We start from the raw sequence: 14,179 nt of genomic DNA, 5'->3' as shown, positions 1-14,179 counted from the left end.
GAGGCCGTCTCAGCTCCTGGCACCCAGCATCCCTAGGCCAGTCCCAGAGGCACCATTCACTTGGGGAGCACATTGTAGCCTTGGCTGCTACAACAAACAGCCATGCAAGCCTTTGGGAGGCAGAGATGTGAGAGGGCATCAGAGGAGGGAGGGAAAGAAAGAGGGACAGAGGCCGGTGTTGCCTGCAGCACCAATATCCTTCAAGGCACCCCAGGGTGCCACGGCACACTGGATGAATGGCACACTGCTTTAAATATATGGTGTAGATGTGTTCCCTGTCAAGAAGCAGGTGCTGTGAAAATATAATGCAATCAGATTACTGGAGGCCCTTTCTGGATGTAATTAAAGAACACGTGCAGGAGAAGAGATCTGATTTTGATCAAATAGCTCTGTTGGAAGAGCATAAGACTCTTAATCTCAGGAATGTGGGTTCGAGCGCCACGTTGGGCATAATATTCCACCATTTCAGGGGGTAGAGGCAGATGAGTATCTTTCTGCTCCCCCCCCCCATATACATTCTGGCCACGCCCTTGTTTTCTGGGTTCCCCCAGCTAGGAATGTTGGTGTATTCAGATCGGCTGCAAGGCGTATAAAGAGAAATCAAGCCGCCCGCGTTGTCCTAACATTATTGCCTCCTACGATAAACTCAAATCTAGGCTCGGCGTCCCAATCACCCAGACGCGCAACTTGCGTTTGGGCGCGCCCGCCCGCTCGCCCTTTCGCCACCTGCTTTCCCCGCCCAGGAGTCCGTGACGTCATCGCGGCCCGCCTCAGGCCCTGCCCCTCGCTTCGCCCCTCCCCCCGCCCCTCAGAGGAGGCGCGTCCTCCTTCCGCTTTCCCTCTCGCGTACGGGGCGCCTGCGGCCTAGCCCGGCCCCCTCTAGCGGTGCCTCTGAGCCCGAGCTCCTCCTCAGCTTTCGGGGGATGTCGCGCCCGAGCAGCGTCTCCCCGCGGCCTCCCGGAGGGGGCGGCGGCGCTCCCAGCGGGGGCCCGTCCACCGCCGCCGCCTCGTCCTCCTGCGCCGGCAGCGGCCGCTCCAAAGGGCTGAAGGACATTCGCATCGACGAGGAGGTGAAAATCGCCGTGAACATCGCTCTGGAGAGGTTCCGCTATGGGGACCAGCGAGGTAACGGTTCCCCTTCCCTTCCCCCGAGGGTGGAGGAGGGGGCGGACCTGAAAGCGGCCCCAGTCGAAAGAGGCGGGTTTGTTATGGTGGGTCTTCGCGGGTCAGCGCCTAGTTAGTCCATCAGGGCGCCGAAGGAGTCCAGGCAACCAGTTGTAGTCCAGAACAGGGTTGCTTTTCAGTAAGCCTATTAAAACCGAATTATTATTATTATTACTTTTTTGCAGTCCTGTGCTGAGCATCACCTGCCAGCACTAGCTCTGCTGCATCCTTGGTGAAGGCATACAGTGGTACCTCGGGTTACATACACTCAGTGGCGTAGCGTGGGTTGTCAGCACCCGGGGCAAGGCAAGTAATTTGCGCCCCCTAACCCGTGGATTTGCGCCCCTGACCCTAACCCCCAGATGTTGCGCCCGGTGCGGCCGGCCCCCTCAGCACCCCCCACGCTACGCCACTGCATACACTTCAGGTTACATACGCTTCAGGTTACAGACTCCGCTAACCCAGAAATAGTATCTTGGGTTAAGAACTTTGCTTCAGGATAAGAACAGAAATCGGGCTTCGGCAGCGCGGCGGGAGCAGGAGGCCAGATTAGCTAAAGTGGTGCTTCAGGTTAAGAACAGTTTCAGGTTAAGAACGAACCTCCGGAACGAATTAAGTACTTAACCCGAGGTACCACTGTATTAGTCTTGATCTCGCTTTTGTATGTACCTGCCAACTCTTAGAGGCTATGGGGTCTTGGTCCCCCCAAATGAAATATTTGAGGGGGCCGTCCCCCCAAAAAAAGTTGATGGGCATTGCTATTCAAATGGTGTATGTGCACCATATCATGTGATTATGTGGGGTACAGCTTAACGTGCCACCCCTATTTTATTTTTATATTATTCAAGTTGGCACCTCTGCTACAGATGTGGTGGTGTGGCTGCATGCATCCATAGGTCAGATCACCGTTCCCTCGTTTTCAGTGCTGTCTCAGTGGCTTGTAGCAACTCTGTGGGCTAGGGAACTAATGTTTGTCCTTTTCCAGTCTGGCACCCATCTTCAGCTCATACATGGCCCTTGCCCCCCCAGATGTTGCTGGAGTTCAGTTCATCGTCCCTGACCAACTGGTCATACTGGATTGGGTTGATGTAGAACACTACAGGTCCCCATTGTCTACTATAGGGTGCAGTTTACCCCACTGGCCTCTTTAGTTCAGTGCTGCTGTTTGAGATCCTTTCACTGGAGATGATGGGGATTGAACCGAGGATCGTGGGCATGCAATGCAGGAGTTGTATCACTTATGTAGAAGAGGCCCTTCCCATATTTAAGTATGACATATACCGTTTTTATCTGTAATCTGACTTGAACCTTGTCAGGGGAAAAAGACAGACTATAAATAAAATAATAATAACGGCATGCGTATTTGTTTTTTCATGCACTTATATAGCAAAACCCAATGAATGGAGCATAAAAAATGGTCATGCTGGATCCTAAGTTGCTACACTATTTTTCCAGAAGCAGCAAGCTTTATACTGTAGAAAGATCACTAGCAAAGTGATGGCTAGCTCATAGTTTGTCCTCTACTTCTGGACATACCGGAACAGCAGCTAATAGCTGTGGCAATTACCACAGTAGTAGTAATAATAATAATAATAATAATAAATTTTATTTATATCCCGCCCTCCCCTGCCGAAGCTGGGCTCAGAGCAGCTAACATCAAATGTATAACACATTAACATAAAATCAAACAATCAATTAAAATACATCCTCAAATCAGATCAGGATCAGAATAAAATCCAATCAGATGGCAACCCGCAGATTAGGGTTGGGGACCTTAAATGCTTAAATAGCTTGTGGTAGTAACTTTCACACACTAATTGTTTTAAACTATGCATTGTGTGTAATATCTCCTTTGTTCCTCCTTTATCTTTCTTTCTGATCAAATTCAATACATAGTGTGATCCTATTCATATCTACCCTGAAGTAAGCCTTATTACCCTTACCTCTCTCACCCTGACCTCGCCACTGTGATCCATGCGACGGTCACCTCCAGGCTTGATTATTGTAACTCACTCTACATGGGGCTGCCCTTGAAACTGACCCAGAAACTCCAGTGGGTGCAGAATGCCATGGCAAGACTCCTTACGGGGTCTTCGCCTTGGGATCACATTCACCCAGTGCTATACCAGCTGTACTGGCTCCCGGTGGAGTATAGGATCAGGTTTAAGGTGCTGGTTTTAACCTTTAAAGCCCTATAGGGCCATGACCCTCGTACCCACAGGACCGCCTCTCCTGGTATGTCCCTTACGGTCTGCAGATAACAACACCCTGAAGATTCCGGGCCCCAGGGAGATTAGACTGTCCTCAACCAGAGCCAGGGCCTTTTTGGCCGTGGCTCTGGCCTGGTGGAACATTCTCTCACAAGAGACCAGGGACCTGCAAGATTTGACATTCTTCCACAGGGCCTGCAAGGCAGAGTTGTTCCGCCAGGCCTTTGGTCAGGGTTCAGTCTGACTCATTTTCTCGTTGTATAAGAACAAGCATGAAGGAGGTTTCCCAGCCTGCTCACAGGTCCTTATAATATCAGTGGAAACAGTTGGTCCTGGCGAGTATTAACCGCTTTCAATTTTAACCTGAGGATTGTCATTTGTCCAGTTTTAACTTTAACTTTAATTTATTTGAATTAATTTTGGGATGCATTTTAATCAATTGATTGCTTGTTTTTGTGCATATTGTATTATTTATATGATGTTAGCCGCTCTGAGCCTGGCTCTGGTCAGGGAGGGCGGGGTACAAATAAAAATTTATTATTATTATTATCATTATTATTATTATTGAATTCAATGGGACTGAGTTCTACGAGAGTAAGTGCAGTTCTTAGTTTATCGTCCTTAAAAGTCATTGCTTGTTTATTCAGGGGTGATGTATTTCTACTATGTAGACATAGTTGTATGTAGGCACATACATGTATGCTTTCTCTTTCAGAAATGGAATTTCCTTCCTCCTTGACTAGTACTGAAAGAGCCTTCATTCATCGACTGAGTCAATCGCTTGGTCTTATTTCTAAAAGTAAAGGGTAAGTACCTTGCTAAAAATACTTACCCATGTGAATGGGAAAATAGGCATCTTTCTGGCACAATTTTGTTTTTCAGTTTTGAGTATTGTCTTGAGGTGGAATTCTTCCTGAGAGTCTTTGTGTTCTGTTGTTTCAAACAGTTCTGTGTAGAAGTACTGCCAGGGTGCGGTGAGATATCTGTTGACACTGCTGAGGCAGATTCATAATTTGGCCTTTGCCCGATTACCTGTGATAAGTAGTTCTTCCTTTAAGGTGACCATATATGGCTCCCAAGTTTGGACTGTGTAGCCATTGCTGCAGTAACTTTTTCTTCTGCATGCTACCTACTTTGTAAGGCAGCAGAGATTGGCTGCTGTAGCTGTAATGCCACTGCTATACCAAAGATTTTGGAGCATAGCAGATTGAGGAAGGCTGTGTCTTGCTCTGAGGGGTTAGGGTTCTTATACATTGGGCTACTAAACTGAGATATGATAGTCCCTAATGAGACTATTGTGTCAGGCAGTGAAGAGATTTGAAGCATACCTACTGGAAAACAAGACCCAACCAAATCAGATTTGAAGTTAGATGTTTATTTACTATGCCGAACATTAAAGCCACATTGATACTTTGTCTTTATGCAGGTACTTAATCCAGGATCAAAAATCTACGGCATGTAGCATCTGAAACAATATTTCTGAGTCAGTGTAGTTGACACTGACTCAAAAAGCATAGCAATGTGTTTAGAGTTTAATTCACGTATTTGGGAAGTCCTAGCATATCTTAATGTTTTGAGAAAACTGCTTCATTGTGGGTCTTATAATTCACCTGTGTTTGTAAAGGTTACTCCTGGTGCTGAATATGAAAGAATTCTTCCTTCCTTTTTTTATTTTTTAGGAAAGGTGCAAGCAGATATCTAACTGTGAAGAAAAAAGATGGCTCAGAGTTGGCACATACAGTAATGACATGTAATTTGATTCCCAACACAAAACATGCTATCAGAAGCCTTGTACAGCGATTTCCTGTCACCAATAAAGAGCGCACCGAGCTTCTGCCAAAGACAGAGAGAGGAAATGTTTTTGCTGTTGAAGCTGGTGCGTTGAGTATATTCTGTTAAGAAATATAATGGTGAATTGTGAAGAGAAAATTTATTGCACACCCCAAGCTATGCTTGGAAACTCTTGGAGGTCTATGGCTTATGTGTGTATAATGACACAATTACAACTGCATAATGTTTTTGCAAATGTGGTTCTCATATAAGTGCTGGTACGTTCATTGCATTTTGATGGTGCTGCAAGAGACTTGGCTTTTATAGCACTACCTTGCTGCCATTTTATTTTTGGAAAGCACTGCTAGGTGGAGAATGAAAGCTCTTCACCTTGCAAGCTGTGCATTCTGATAATATGAGATACACCTATATGTGCACTATATTTTCAGATTAAAATGCACAAAAATTGTGGCACATCAAACCAAAGGAGACCATGACTTGGTTCCCCTATGCCCCCTCTATTAACAGAAGGTGCTGTAATAGAGCCGGAGGCTCCCATTAATGGGAGGACAGGCCATTTTTGCCAGTTCAGTATTCCCAGGCAGCCTCTTGTGTTATTTCCCATACCGTTTTTGGCAAGTCCCCCAGCCCTACCAAGCAGATTTTGAAGAAGAAATTTGAGGTGAATATTCTACCTTTCCTGTCTGTAAGCCAGGAGTATTCTGTAAGCAGATATGGATGTCGGGTGGACAGTGAGAAAATGTAAACTAAGAGACAAATACAGGGCTCTTCCTGTGATGCTTCCAAAGCATTTTTATACTTGCCTAGCCGTGTAAAAAGACCATTTTCTCTCTAGAAAACATGCATTTCTTCTTACGGTAGACTGAAGCTCAATGGTATGATCTACAGTCTTGCTGTGTTACGGAGCACTGTGGGATGCTGTGCTAAAGCCATTTCAACCCCACCAAACCCTATGCATGCAAAAAGATTGGGAGATTGTGTGGTTCAGTGGCCAATGAAGAAATAGCCTTTTACAAGACTAGCAAGAACAGTCATTAACAGCTTTCACCAAAGTTTGTGACATGCTATGTTGCAGGTGTTCTGAACACCCACAGCAGCACTAATTGTTGTGCGGCTGCTAAGTGGCAACCTCACGTTTGGCTGTAAACATGGGCAAAGCAAAGCTAAATGTGTAAGTGAAGCATACCATTTCTAAAGATAAAAGCCTTGTTTGTGCTTAGCACTGAGCACTCCCCAACCCCTGTGTAGTGATATAATTACGTGCTGTTAGCCCGGTTGTTTACTTCCCCCTCCCCTGTGGGGAAAAATGTAATCTTGATTAGTTTGCTAGGAAGTATTCAATTTTACATACTTAAAAGACAGGGCGTGCATCTGTTTAGATTAATAGCAAGTTTGGTGCAGTCATCACTTTTGTCTTTTCTTAGAGAATAGAGAAATGAGCAAAACAAGTGGGCGACTTAACAATGGCATCCCTCAAATCCCAGTGAAACGGGGAGAATCTGAATTTGATTCGTTTCGGCAGTCTCTACCAGTTTATGAAAAGCAGGATGAAATTGTTAGAATTATTAAAGAAAATAAAGTTATTTTGATTGTGGGGGAAACTGGATCAGGAAAAACTACTCAGGTATGTATTCTATCAGAATTTGAAATGGAAAGATCTTTTGAATTGCTTATTTACAAATTCCAAAATAGTTTAAATCTCAAGTACTGTATTTTTCGCCCTATAGGAACACACATTTTCCCCTCCAAAAATGAAGGGGAAATGTGCGTGCGTCCTATGGGGCGAATGCAGGCCCCTTGGCTTCAGCGATAGCAACGCAAAGCCAGAAGAATGCTCTTTGAGGCTGGCGGTGGGGGAAAGCAGCGCTTCCCCCCATCGCCAGCCCCACAAGCTGGGTTGAAAAGCCCGCAGGAGCCGCGCACTCTTTAAAGGGGCTGTGCGGCTTCTGCTGGCTTTTCTACGAGGTAAAGGACGCGCGGCTCTTGGGGGCTTTTCCCCAAGGAGGGAGAAGGGACGGACTGGCCGAGTCCGTCCCTTCTCCCTCCTGTGGGCTTTTGCGGGAGATGGGGGAATTCCCCCACCTCCCGCAAAAGCAGGCAAAAGCCGTGCGCTCTTTAAAGGTTGTGCGGCTTCTGCGGGCTTTTCTATGAGGTGGGGGAATTCCCCCACCTCGTTGAAAAGCCCGCAGGAGCCACACAGCCTTTAAAGAGCGCGCCGCTCTTGGGGGCTTTTCCCCGAGGAGGGAGAAGGGACTGACTGGCCATTTCAGTCCCTTCTCCCTCCTGGTTGAAAAGCCCGCAGGAGTCGCCCGCGGCTCCCGTGGGCTTTTGCGGGAGGTGGGGGAATTCCGCCACCCCCTGCAAAAGCAGGAAGAAGGTCTTGGAGTAGCGCACAGGCTGCGTGCAGCCTGTCCGTTGCTCCCAGAGCTGTGGAGGGGGAAATAATATTTTTTCCTTGATTTCCCCCCCTGAAAACTAGGTGCGTCCTATGGGCCGGAGCGTCCTATAGGGCGAAAAATACGGTATTTAGTTTTGTCTACTAATGGAAATACACTTTCATTTTGATGACTTATTTTTTCTGGTTTCTTATAAAGTTTCAACAACTTTGATTTTTTATGCATTTTACTACTGAAGCATCTTTTTGCAGAAAACTGATATCTATTCAGGACACTTGGAGTGGGTTTGGCTGGACCACATTCTCAGTTGGTCGTAATAAATTGTGTCCTGGTTCACATGTCATCCTAAGTTAAAATATTGCTTAGCAGGACTGTTTGAGCATATGGGCTTCCAGAGAAGAGCTTGAGCTGTTTTGTTCTTGACTGGTCCATGGTTTGGCCTAGTACGTCGTCTGAACAGGTTAAGTTCTCTCTTCACCCACCAGAGGCTGTAATCAAAAGTCCTGGTTTGTACAAGATACTGAGTCAGCCTTTGGCTTTGATTGGCATGGCATAGCCGCATAAAGAACATCTCCAGTAGTCTGCACAGATTGGCTCAGTATTATGTGTGAACTGGGCCTCTTGTGAGGAGGGTGCAGATTACAACTTTTTCAACGCTAATCTAAAATCTCTGTGTTCAGATTCCCCAGTTTCTACTTGATGACTGCTACAAAAACGGAATACCATGTCGCATATTTTGCACTCAGCCAAGACGTTTAGCAGCAATTGCTGTGGCTGAAAGGGTTGCTGCTGAGAGAAGAGAGAAGATTGGGCAGACGATTGGCTATCAAATCCGACTGGAAAGCAGGTCCTGCCAATATTGCTTGTAGTTTTGGATAGAAAGTGTTTTAGAAACATTTAGAAAAATGTGAGACAATGGAGCAGAAATGTATAACTGTCGTACCTCGGAAGTTGAACAGAATCCATTCCGGAAGTCTGTTTGACTTCTGAAACGTTCGGAAACCAAAGCACGGCTTCTGATTGGCTGCAGGAACTTCCTGCAGCCAATCAGAAGTTGCGGAAGCCTTGTTGGATGTTCAGCTTCCAAAAGAATGTTTGAAAACTGGAACATTCACTTCCGGTATTTTTATTGTTTGGGAGCTGGAACATTCGACTTCCAAGGCATTTGGGAGCCATGATATGACTGTACTTGCAGATATAAATTTAACAGGGTACTTACCTGCTCCCCCTGTTCTTTTAGCCTTTGGGGCTCTTCCTTTCAGAGGTAAGGCAGGTAGCCACGAGGGGTTCCAAATATGGCTGCTGTGCTGTTTTGCACAGCTCACCTCTGATGGCACCTGCAATTCCTTTATGAACCTCCTCAAAATTCAAAGCCATCTGCTGAGTCTCTGCCTTTCAAAGTTAAGTGGGCCCTACGCCCCCAGTACAGTGTCCCATTTATCAAATGCTCACCACAGGAACACTTGCCTGGTGTAATTTTTTATCTGCATTGGGTGAAGACCTCTTTGTCAAGGTCTTTTAGGCTCCTCCCTTTGCTCTGCTGTTTTAGTAACATTTCCCTCTTTTTCTATTCTTTTAATTGAAAGCCATGCTGAAACTTGTGAAGTTGAAGGAGTGGGGTTACACATTTTAAATAAAAAAATTAAATGTGTATTGCATAACGCTTCCATGACACGATTAAACAGGGCTGCACTGTGGAACCTAAGAAATGGAAGCAAAAGAGCTCTCCAGCTCAGAATATATCAAGCATTGTAAAAGTCCATAGGTGGAAGGCTCGAAAAAAGACACTCTAATGAGCGGTTTTCAGAAGTCAGTATGTTGATCTGTTCCATGCATTCTGACAGCGGAGACAAGGGTGCATGTATCAGACAGACAGACAGTGGGTGTTTTTGCTCCCTTTCTGAATATACTACTATATAAAACATGGTTTTGTCCTGAAGACAGGAAGACGGACTTGTCTCTCAGGCAAGCGGTTATTTGCAATCTTGTATCACTAAAAGTTGTAGGTCAGATAGTATTTATGCATAGTCAACAGGGCTGGATGTGATAAATTTGTGATATATTTGCAATGACTTCATATCTGTGATGTGTGCAAATACTTCTTCATAAGCTGTTTTGTATTTTTAACAGGGTCTCTCCAAAGACACTTTTAACGTTTTGCACTAATGGTGTATTACTACGTACATTAATGGCAGGAGATAGTGCACTGTCAACTGTAACTCATGTCATTGTGGTAAGGTTGACTAATTATTTCTCACGAAAATAACAATGCCAAATTTTTGAAGTTGTGAAACTTGACGTAAAGTTCTTCTTGTTTATGCATAAATTGACACAAGGAGCACCATGATCAACTTTATAGTTTTGGAGTTGGCTGACATACGAAGGAACTTGTAGTTGAATGCATGACTTTGAGCCACTTGCTGTCAGATGTGTTTATTCAGATAACCAAGAGGCTACAAATAGCTTATGGTAGGCACATAAAGCTTGATAACTACAATTCTGAACTTGAGTTGTGTCTACCTTAGTCAACAGAATACTAAAGCCTTAAATGGCTCAGGATACGGTATAGAAATTTAACATAATAATAATAATAGTAATAATAATAATATAAAATAAAATAGCTCCAGTTTTTATTCAATAAAGTTGTCTTTAGTGGACAGTGAATGGCTGATTAAAAACTAAAGGAGAGCTTAACTGCCATGTCTGCTATGGTGTAAACTTGTCACCACAGAGAACTGTGGAATAATGTATGCACCAATGAACTATAAGAGTACACAGGTGTTAACATATAGCCCACAATATCAGATGTGCTGCTAGACTGATGACATGGTGAAACCTTGAAGCAAAGAACATGCTCACAAGAGAAAGCATGAGGGGGATAAGAGAATAGGGTGGCATGTCTGCAAGAATGGCTGAGTAGGAGTTGGATAGAACATATACCTAACCCGCTGAATAAATTTAACCTAGTAAAATGTTAGTCAAATCAGCTTACTTTAGCACTTTTGCTAATATGAGAAAGATTACTGCTTCTGGATGAATGCTGTGTTAATTCTACATAGATCACAATAAATGCCTAGCAGGTTTATTTGCAAAAATATAAAACTATTTTCAACAAATGACAAAATTTGTAATGCAGAAGTTATGTAGTATACTGTGGCAAACTTTTTAAACTCTGTTCTAAAGAGGGCTCTCTTTGTTGTTTATATTGCAGGATGAAGTCCATGAGAGAGATCGGTTCAGCGACTTCTTGTTAACGAAGTTAAGAGATACACTACAAAAACACTCATCGTTGAAACTCATACTTTCTAGTGCTGCCCTGGATGTGAACCTCTTTCTCAGATATTTTGTAGGCTGTCCAGTGATATATAGTAAGTTCAAATGCTAGTAGGAATCAGTCTACTAAATTAAGTTGAATGCATTTTCCTTAGCTTGGTGTAGTACATGTCAAACTTTGGAATCAAATCAATGTATTACTATTTTTGTTACTATTACTGCTGCTACTGCTGCCTTTCACATACATGTCTCAATGCAACAAAAAACAGGTAAAAGTCACACAAATTGAGAACAGATATCTTTTAAAACAATACAAAATAGACATCCATGGAAGAGACCTATTCATCTGGCTGAGAAAGCTTGTAACAATTAGTATACAATTTCCTTAATCCAATATGCAAATATTAAAGCTGCATTTCTATAAGCCTTGAACTGCTTTTTTTGGTACTTATTTACTATTTTTACATGGCATATGTATATCTATATACAGTCGTACCTCTGCCTACGTATCCCTCTGGTTACATAAACTTTGGGATACGTAAGCGGCAAACCTGGAAGTATATTTCCAGGTTTTTGCCGCATGCACAGAAGTATTATACCGCCGCACGTGTGCAGAAGTAGTCCCTCTGGTTGCGGAAACCTTGGGATCTGACCGTAGCTCTGGAACGGATCCTGTCCGCAACCGGAGGTACCACTGTATAGAGAGAAAGAGATTTAGCAGTTTGAAACCTGTAAGCTACAGGTTTAAGTATGATATTGATGATTTAGCATAAACTTGATTATTTATATTCATGTCTTCAGTACCAGGAAGACCATTTGAAGTAAAAGAGATGTTCCTTGAAGACCTACTAAGAAGCACAGGCTACACAAATAAAGAGATGATCAAATACAAAAAGGAAAAACAGCGAGGTAGGTATCTATATATGCAGGTGTTAGAAGGGAGATGTATCTAGAGCAAAGCAAACATTGCAAACCCCCCCCCAATATACTGTGAAACACTAGCAAGTAAATATACATTTTCACCCTTACTCCTTTTTTGTGTGTAAAACATTTTAAAATGTTCTGCAGAGGAAAAACAACAGACAACTCTGACTGAATGGTATTCTGCACAAGACAACAGCAAGTCAGAATTGCAGCGCCAGAGAGCAGTACCAAATGTGGCTGAAGAATATGATCTGCTGGATGATGGTGGTGACACAGTGTTCAGTCAGTTGGTATGAATTTGTTTAAGGATTCTAATATTTCATGTTGATAGGAATTGTTATGAAACAAGAACGGTATGATCTAGGTTCAAATTTCCACCAACATTTATTTGTGTATGAAGCTCATAGTCAGCATAGTCTCCTCTGCATACACAACAGATTTGCATTCGTAGAGGTCCCCCTGACTTTTCCTGCTCTCCAGGATTTCTGTAAAGTCAGGCATCCAAGTGACTCATTACTGTTTTCATATAGTATATGTTAGTGATTATGCCTATTTTTGTATTTGTGCATGGTGGGGCTCTCTCTTGCTCTCTTTTTAACACCTATGTGTAATTTTGTGTTGTTTTTAAATGTGGGAGTAGCATGAGTTCAGGATGCCTTGCCTTCTGCAGAGGACTTTCTCTCACTTTGGCACAGTAAAAGCTACTTTTAAACTTGAGAGGGAGGGGCTGCCATTAAGAATAGAAAGTTAAGACAGCAAAAAGCTCCACTATGTATATAGATCTAGGTCTTTGGCCTTTCTTTAACTTAAGAGTGTTACTTCCCATAATGTATATTATTCATGACAATCAACCTGGAAGAAATCCTTTCTGTAAAGTCGAAGGAAGGCCAATGAAGCATGCACCTAGCATGCAAGTTTTGAAACATTGCAGCCTCTTATTCTTTCAGTTTCAGGGTGAGGAAATAGCAACCGGAGATCTTCTGTTGCTCTTAGATAGCATTCACATAAAAAGGTAATGTTGTTTCCTTATTTTCAGGCTGAAAAAGATGTCAACTGCCTTGAACCTTGGTTAATTAAAGAAATGGATGCTTGTCTCTCTGATATTTGGCTACACAAAGACATTGATGCCTTTGCACAGGTGTTCCACCTTATTTTAACTGAAAATGTTAGTGGTAAGTTTGCATTCTTAACTTTCCCTTGCTGAACTGTGCGCCTAAGCCATAAATACCTTATTTGCCCTAAAAAATAATAATCCGGTCCATATCTTTTAAAAATAATATGTGTTTTCTTGGAGTTAGGCGTTTTCTGGAACTCTTTAAAATTATTTTTGAATAAGTGGACTGGGACTAATGAGCAATCACTATAGGCAAGATCCAGCCCTCTGCAGCAGGGGGCAGGGTGGCTGTGGGGGGCAGGCGGGGAGAATGGCAAATTTCATTGCAAAAATGGAAGGTCATTGTGCAAGTGGAATGCCACAGTTGGTGTTTCTGCAATATTCGTATTTTCCCAAAGCATAGGAAGCTGCCCTGTACTGAATCAGACCATTGGTTCATCTATCTCAGTTTGTCCACACTGACTGTCAGTGATCGAACCCGCAACCTTCTGCTTGCAAAACAGATACTGTGCCACTGAGCAATTCCTTTTCCTTAAACATGCAGCTTAATCTTCTGTATATTATTCTGGAGCAAGTTCCAGGTAAATGTACATAGGTTTAAACCCAAAGTAACAAGAATCCATGCAAGCGACTCTTTAAAGTTGTGGACCCTGGGTTAGTTGAAATCAATGGAGTGCATCTGCCATAATTTAAATGGATTTCCCATTGATTTCAGTGGGAACTAAGTGCAGCTAAGTTGGTATGGATTCAATCCAGAATGTTCTGAAAAGATTTTGCCAAAATAGTTTGGAGAGTTGAGCATTTGTTAAACACTAACTGTCCCCTTCTCCTTGTCCTAGTTGACTACAGGCACAGCGAGACAAGTGCAACGACTTTAATGGTAGCTTCTGGAAGAGGTTTCTTGAGTCAAGTAGAACAGCTGATTGGTATGGGAGCAAACATTCACATCAAATCATCCAATGGCTGGTAAAACAACTTTTCCCCATTCATTTCTTTGTGTATGTGCGTGTGTATGTAGAGAGAAATTGTGGATTATTGGAAATGTTGAGGGTAAATTATAAGCTGTTTTTTAAACAGCAACAAGATTATTTTGTTAGTTCCCACGCTATCTACTCCACATTGCTGGTGCTATACCCTGTATTGCCTGAGATCTGGCAGACCTAATTGTCAGAGATCCAGTCTGTTGTAATATATTTCAGTGTTTGCTTAAATATTTGTGTGATTATGCTGAAGTAGATAGAAGAAATTTCAACAATTTATAGCTAATATAGTGGGAAGTGGGAGATTATAGAATTGTCCTTCTGCCC

At 43.3% G+C, this 14,179-nt stretch overlaps 1 protein-coding gene across 4 annotated transcripts in view; it reads left to right on the top strand.

Annotated features, from left to right (window-relative positions):
* The first annotated feature begins 214 nt into the window (after positions 1-214).
* YTHDC2 (YTH N6-methyladenosine RNA binding protein C2) overlaps positions 215-14,179 on the top strand; it is a 34,863-nt gene continuing 20,898 nt past the window's right edge. For 2 of the 4 annotated variants that reach the window (XM_083702188.1, XM_083702187.1), the window contains exons 1-11: positions 215-1,125; positions 4,090-4,180; positions 5,054-5,250; positions 6,590-6,789; positions 8,242-8,408; positions 9,692-9,794; positions 10,773-10,929; positions 11,636-11,743; positions 11,903-12,048; positions 12,795-12,930; positions 13,712-13,838. In XM_083702188.1, coding sequence (XP_083558314.1) covers positions 924-1,125; positions 4,090-4,180; positions 5,054-5,250; positions 6,590-6,789; positions 8,242-8,408; positions 9,692-9,794; positions 10,773-10,929; positions 11,636-11,743; positions 11,903-12,048; positions 12,795-12,930; positions 13,712-13,838 — 1,634 coding nt within the window. In that variant the 5' untranslated portion in view covers positions 215-923. The remainder of the gene's footprint in view (positions 1,126-4,089; positions 4,181-5,053; positions 5,251-6,589; positions 6,790-8,241; positions 8,409-9,691; positions 9,795-10,772; positions 10,930-11,635; positions 11,744-11,902; positions 12,049-12,794; positions 12,931-13,711; positions 13,839-14,179) is intronic. The other 2 variants (XM_083702185.1, XM_083702186.1) reach the window with 2 other exon arrangements.

Source organism: Podarcis gaigeae (genome assembly GCF_964106915.1).
Source record: "Podarcis gaigeae genome assembly, chromosome: 11".
NCBI classification, from domain to species: domain Eukaryota; kingdom Metazoa; phylum Chordata; class Lepidosauria; order Squamata; family Lacertidae; genus Podarcis; species Podarcis gaigeae.
This window is presented reverse-complemented; position numbering and strand designations above follow the sequence as displayed.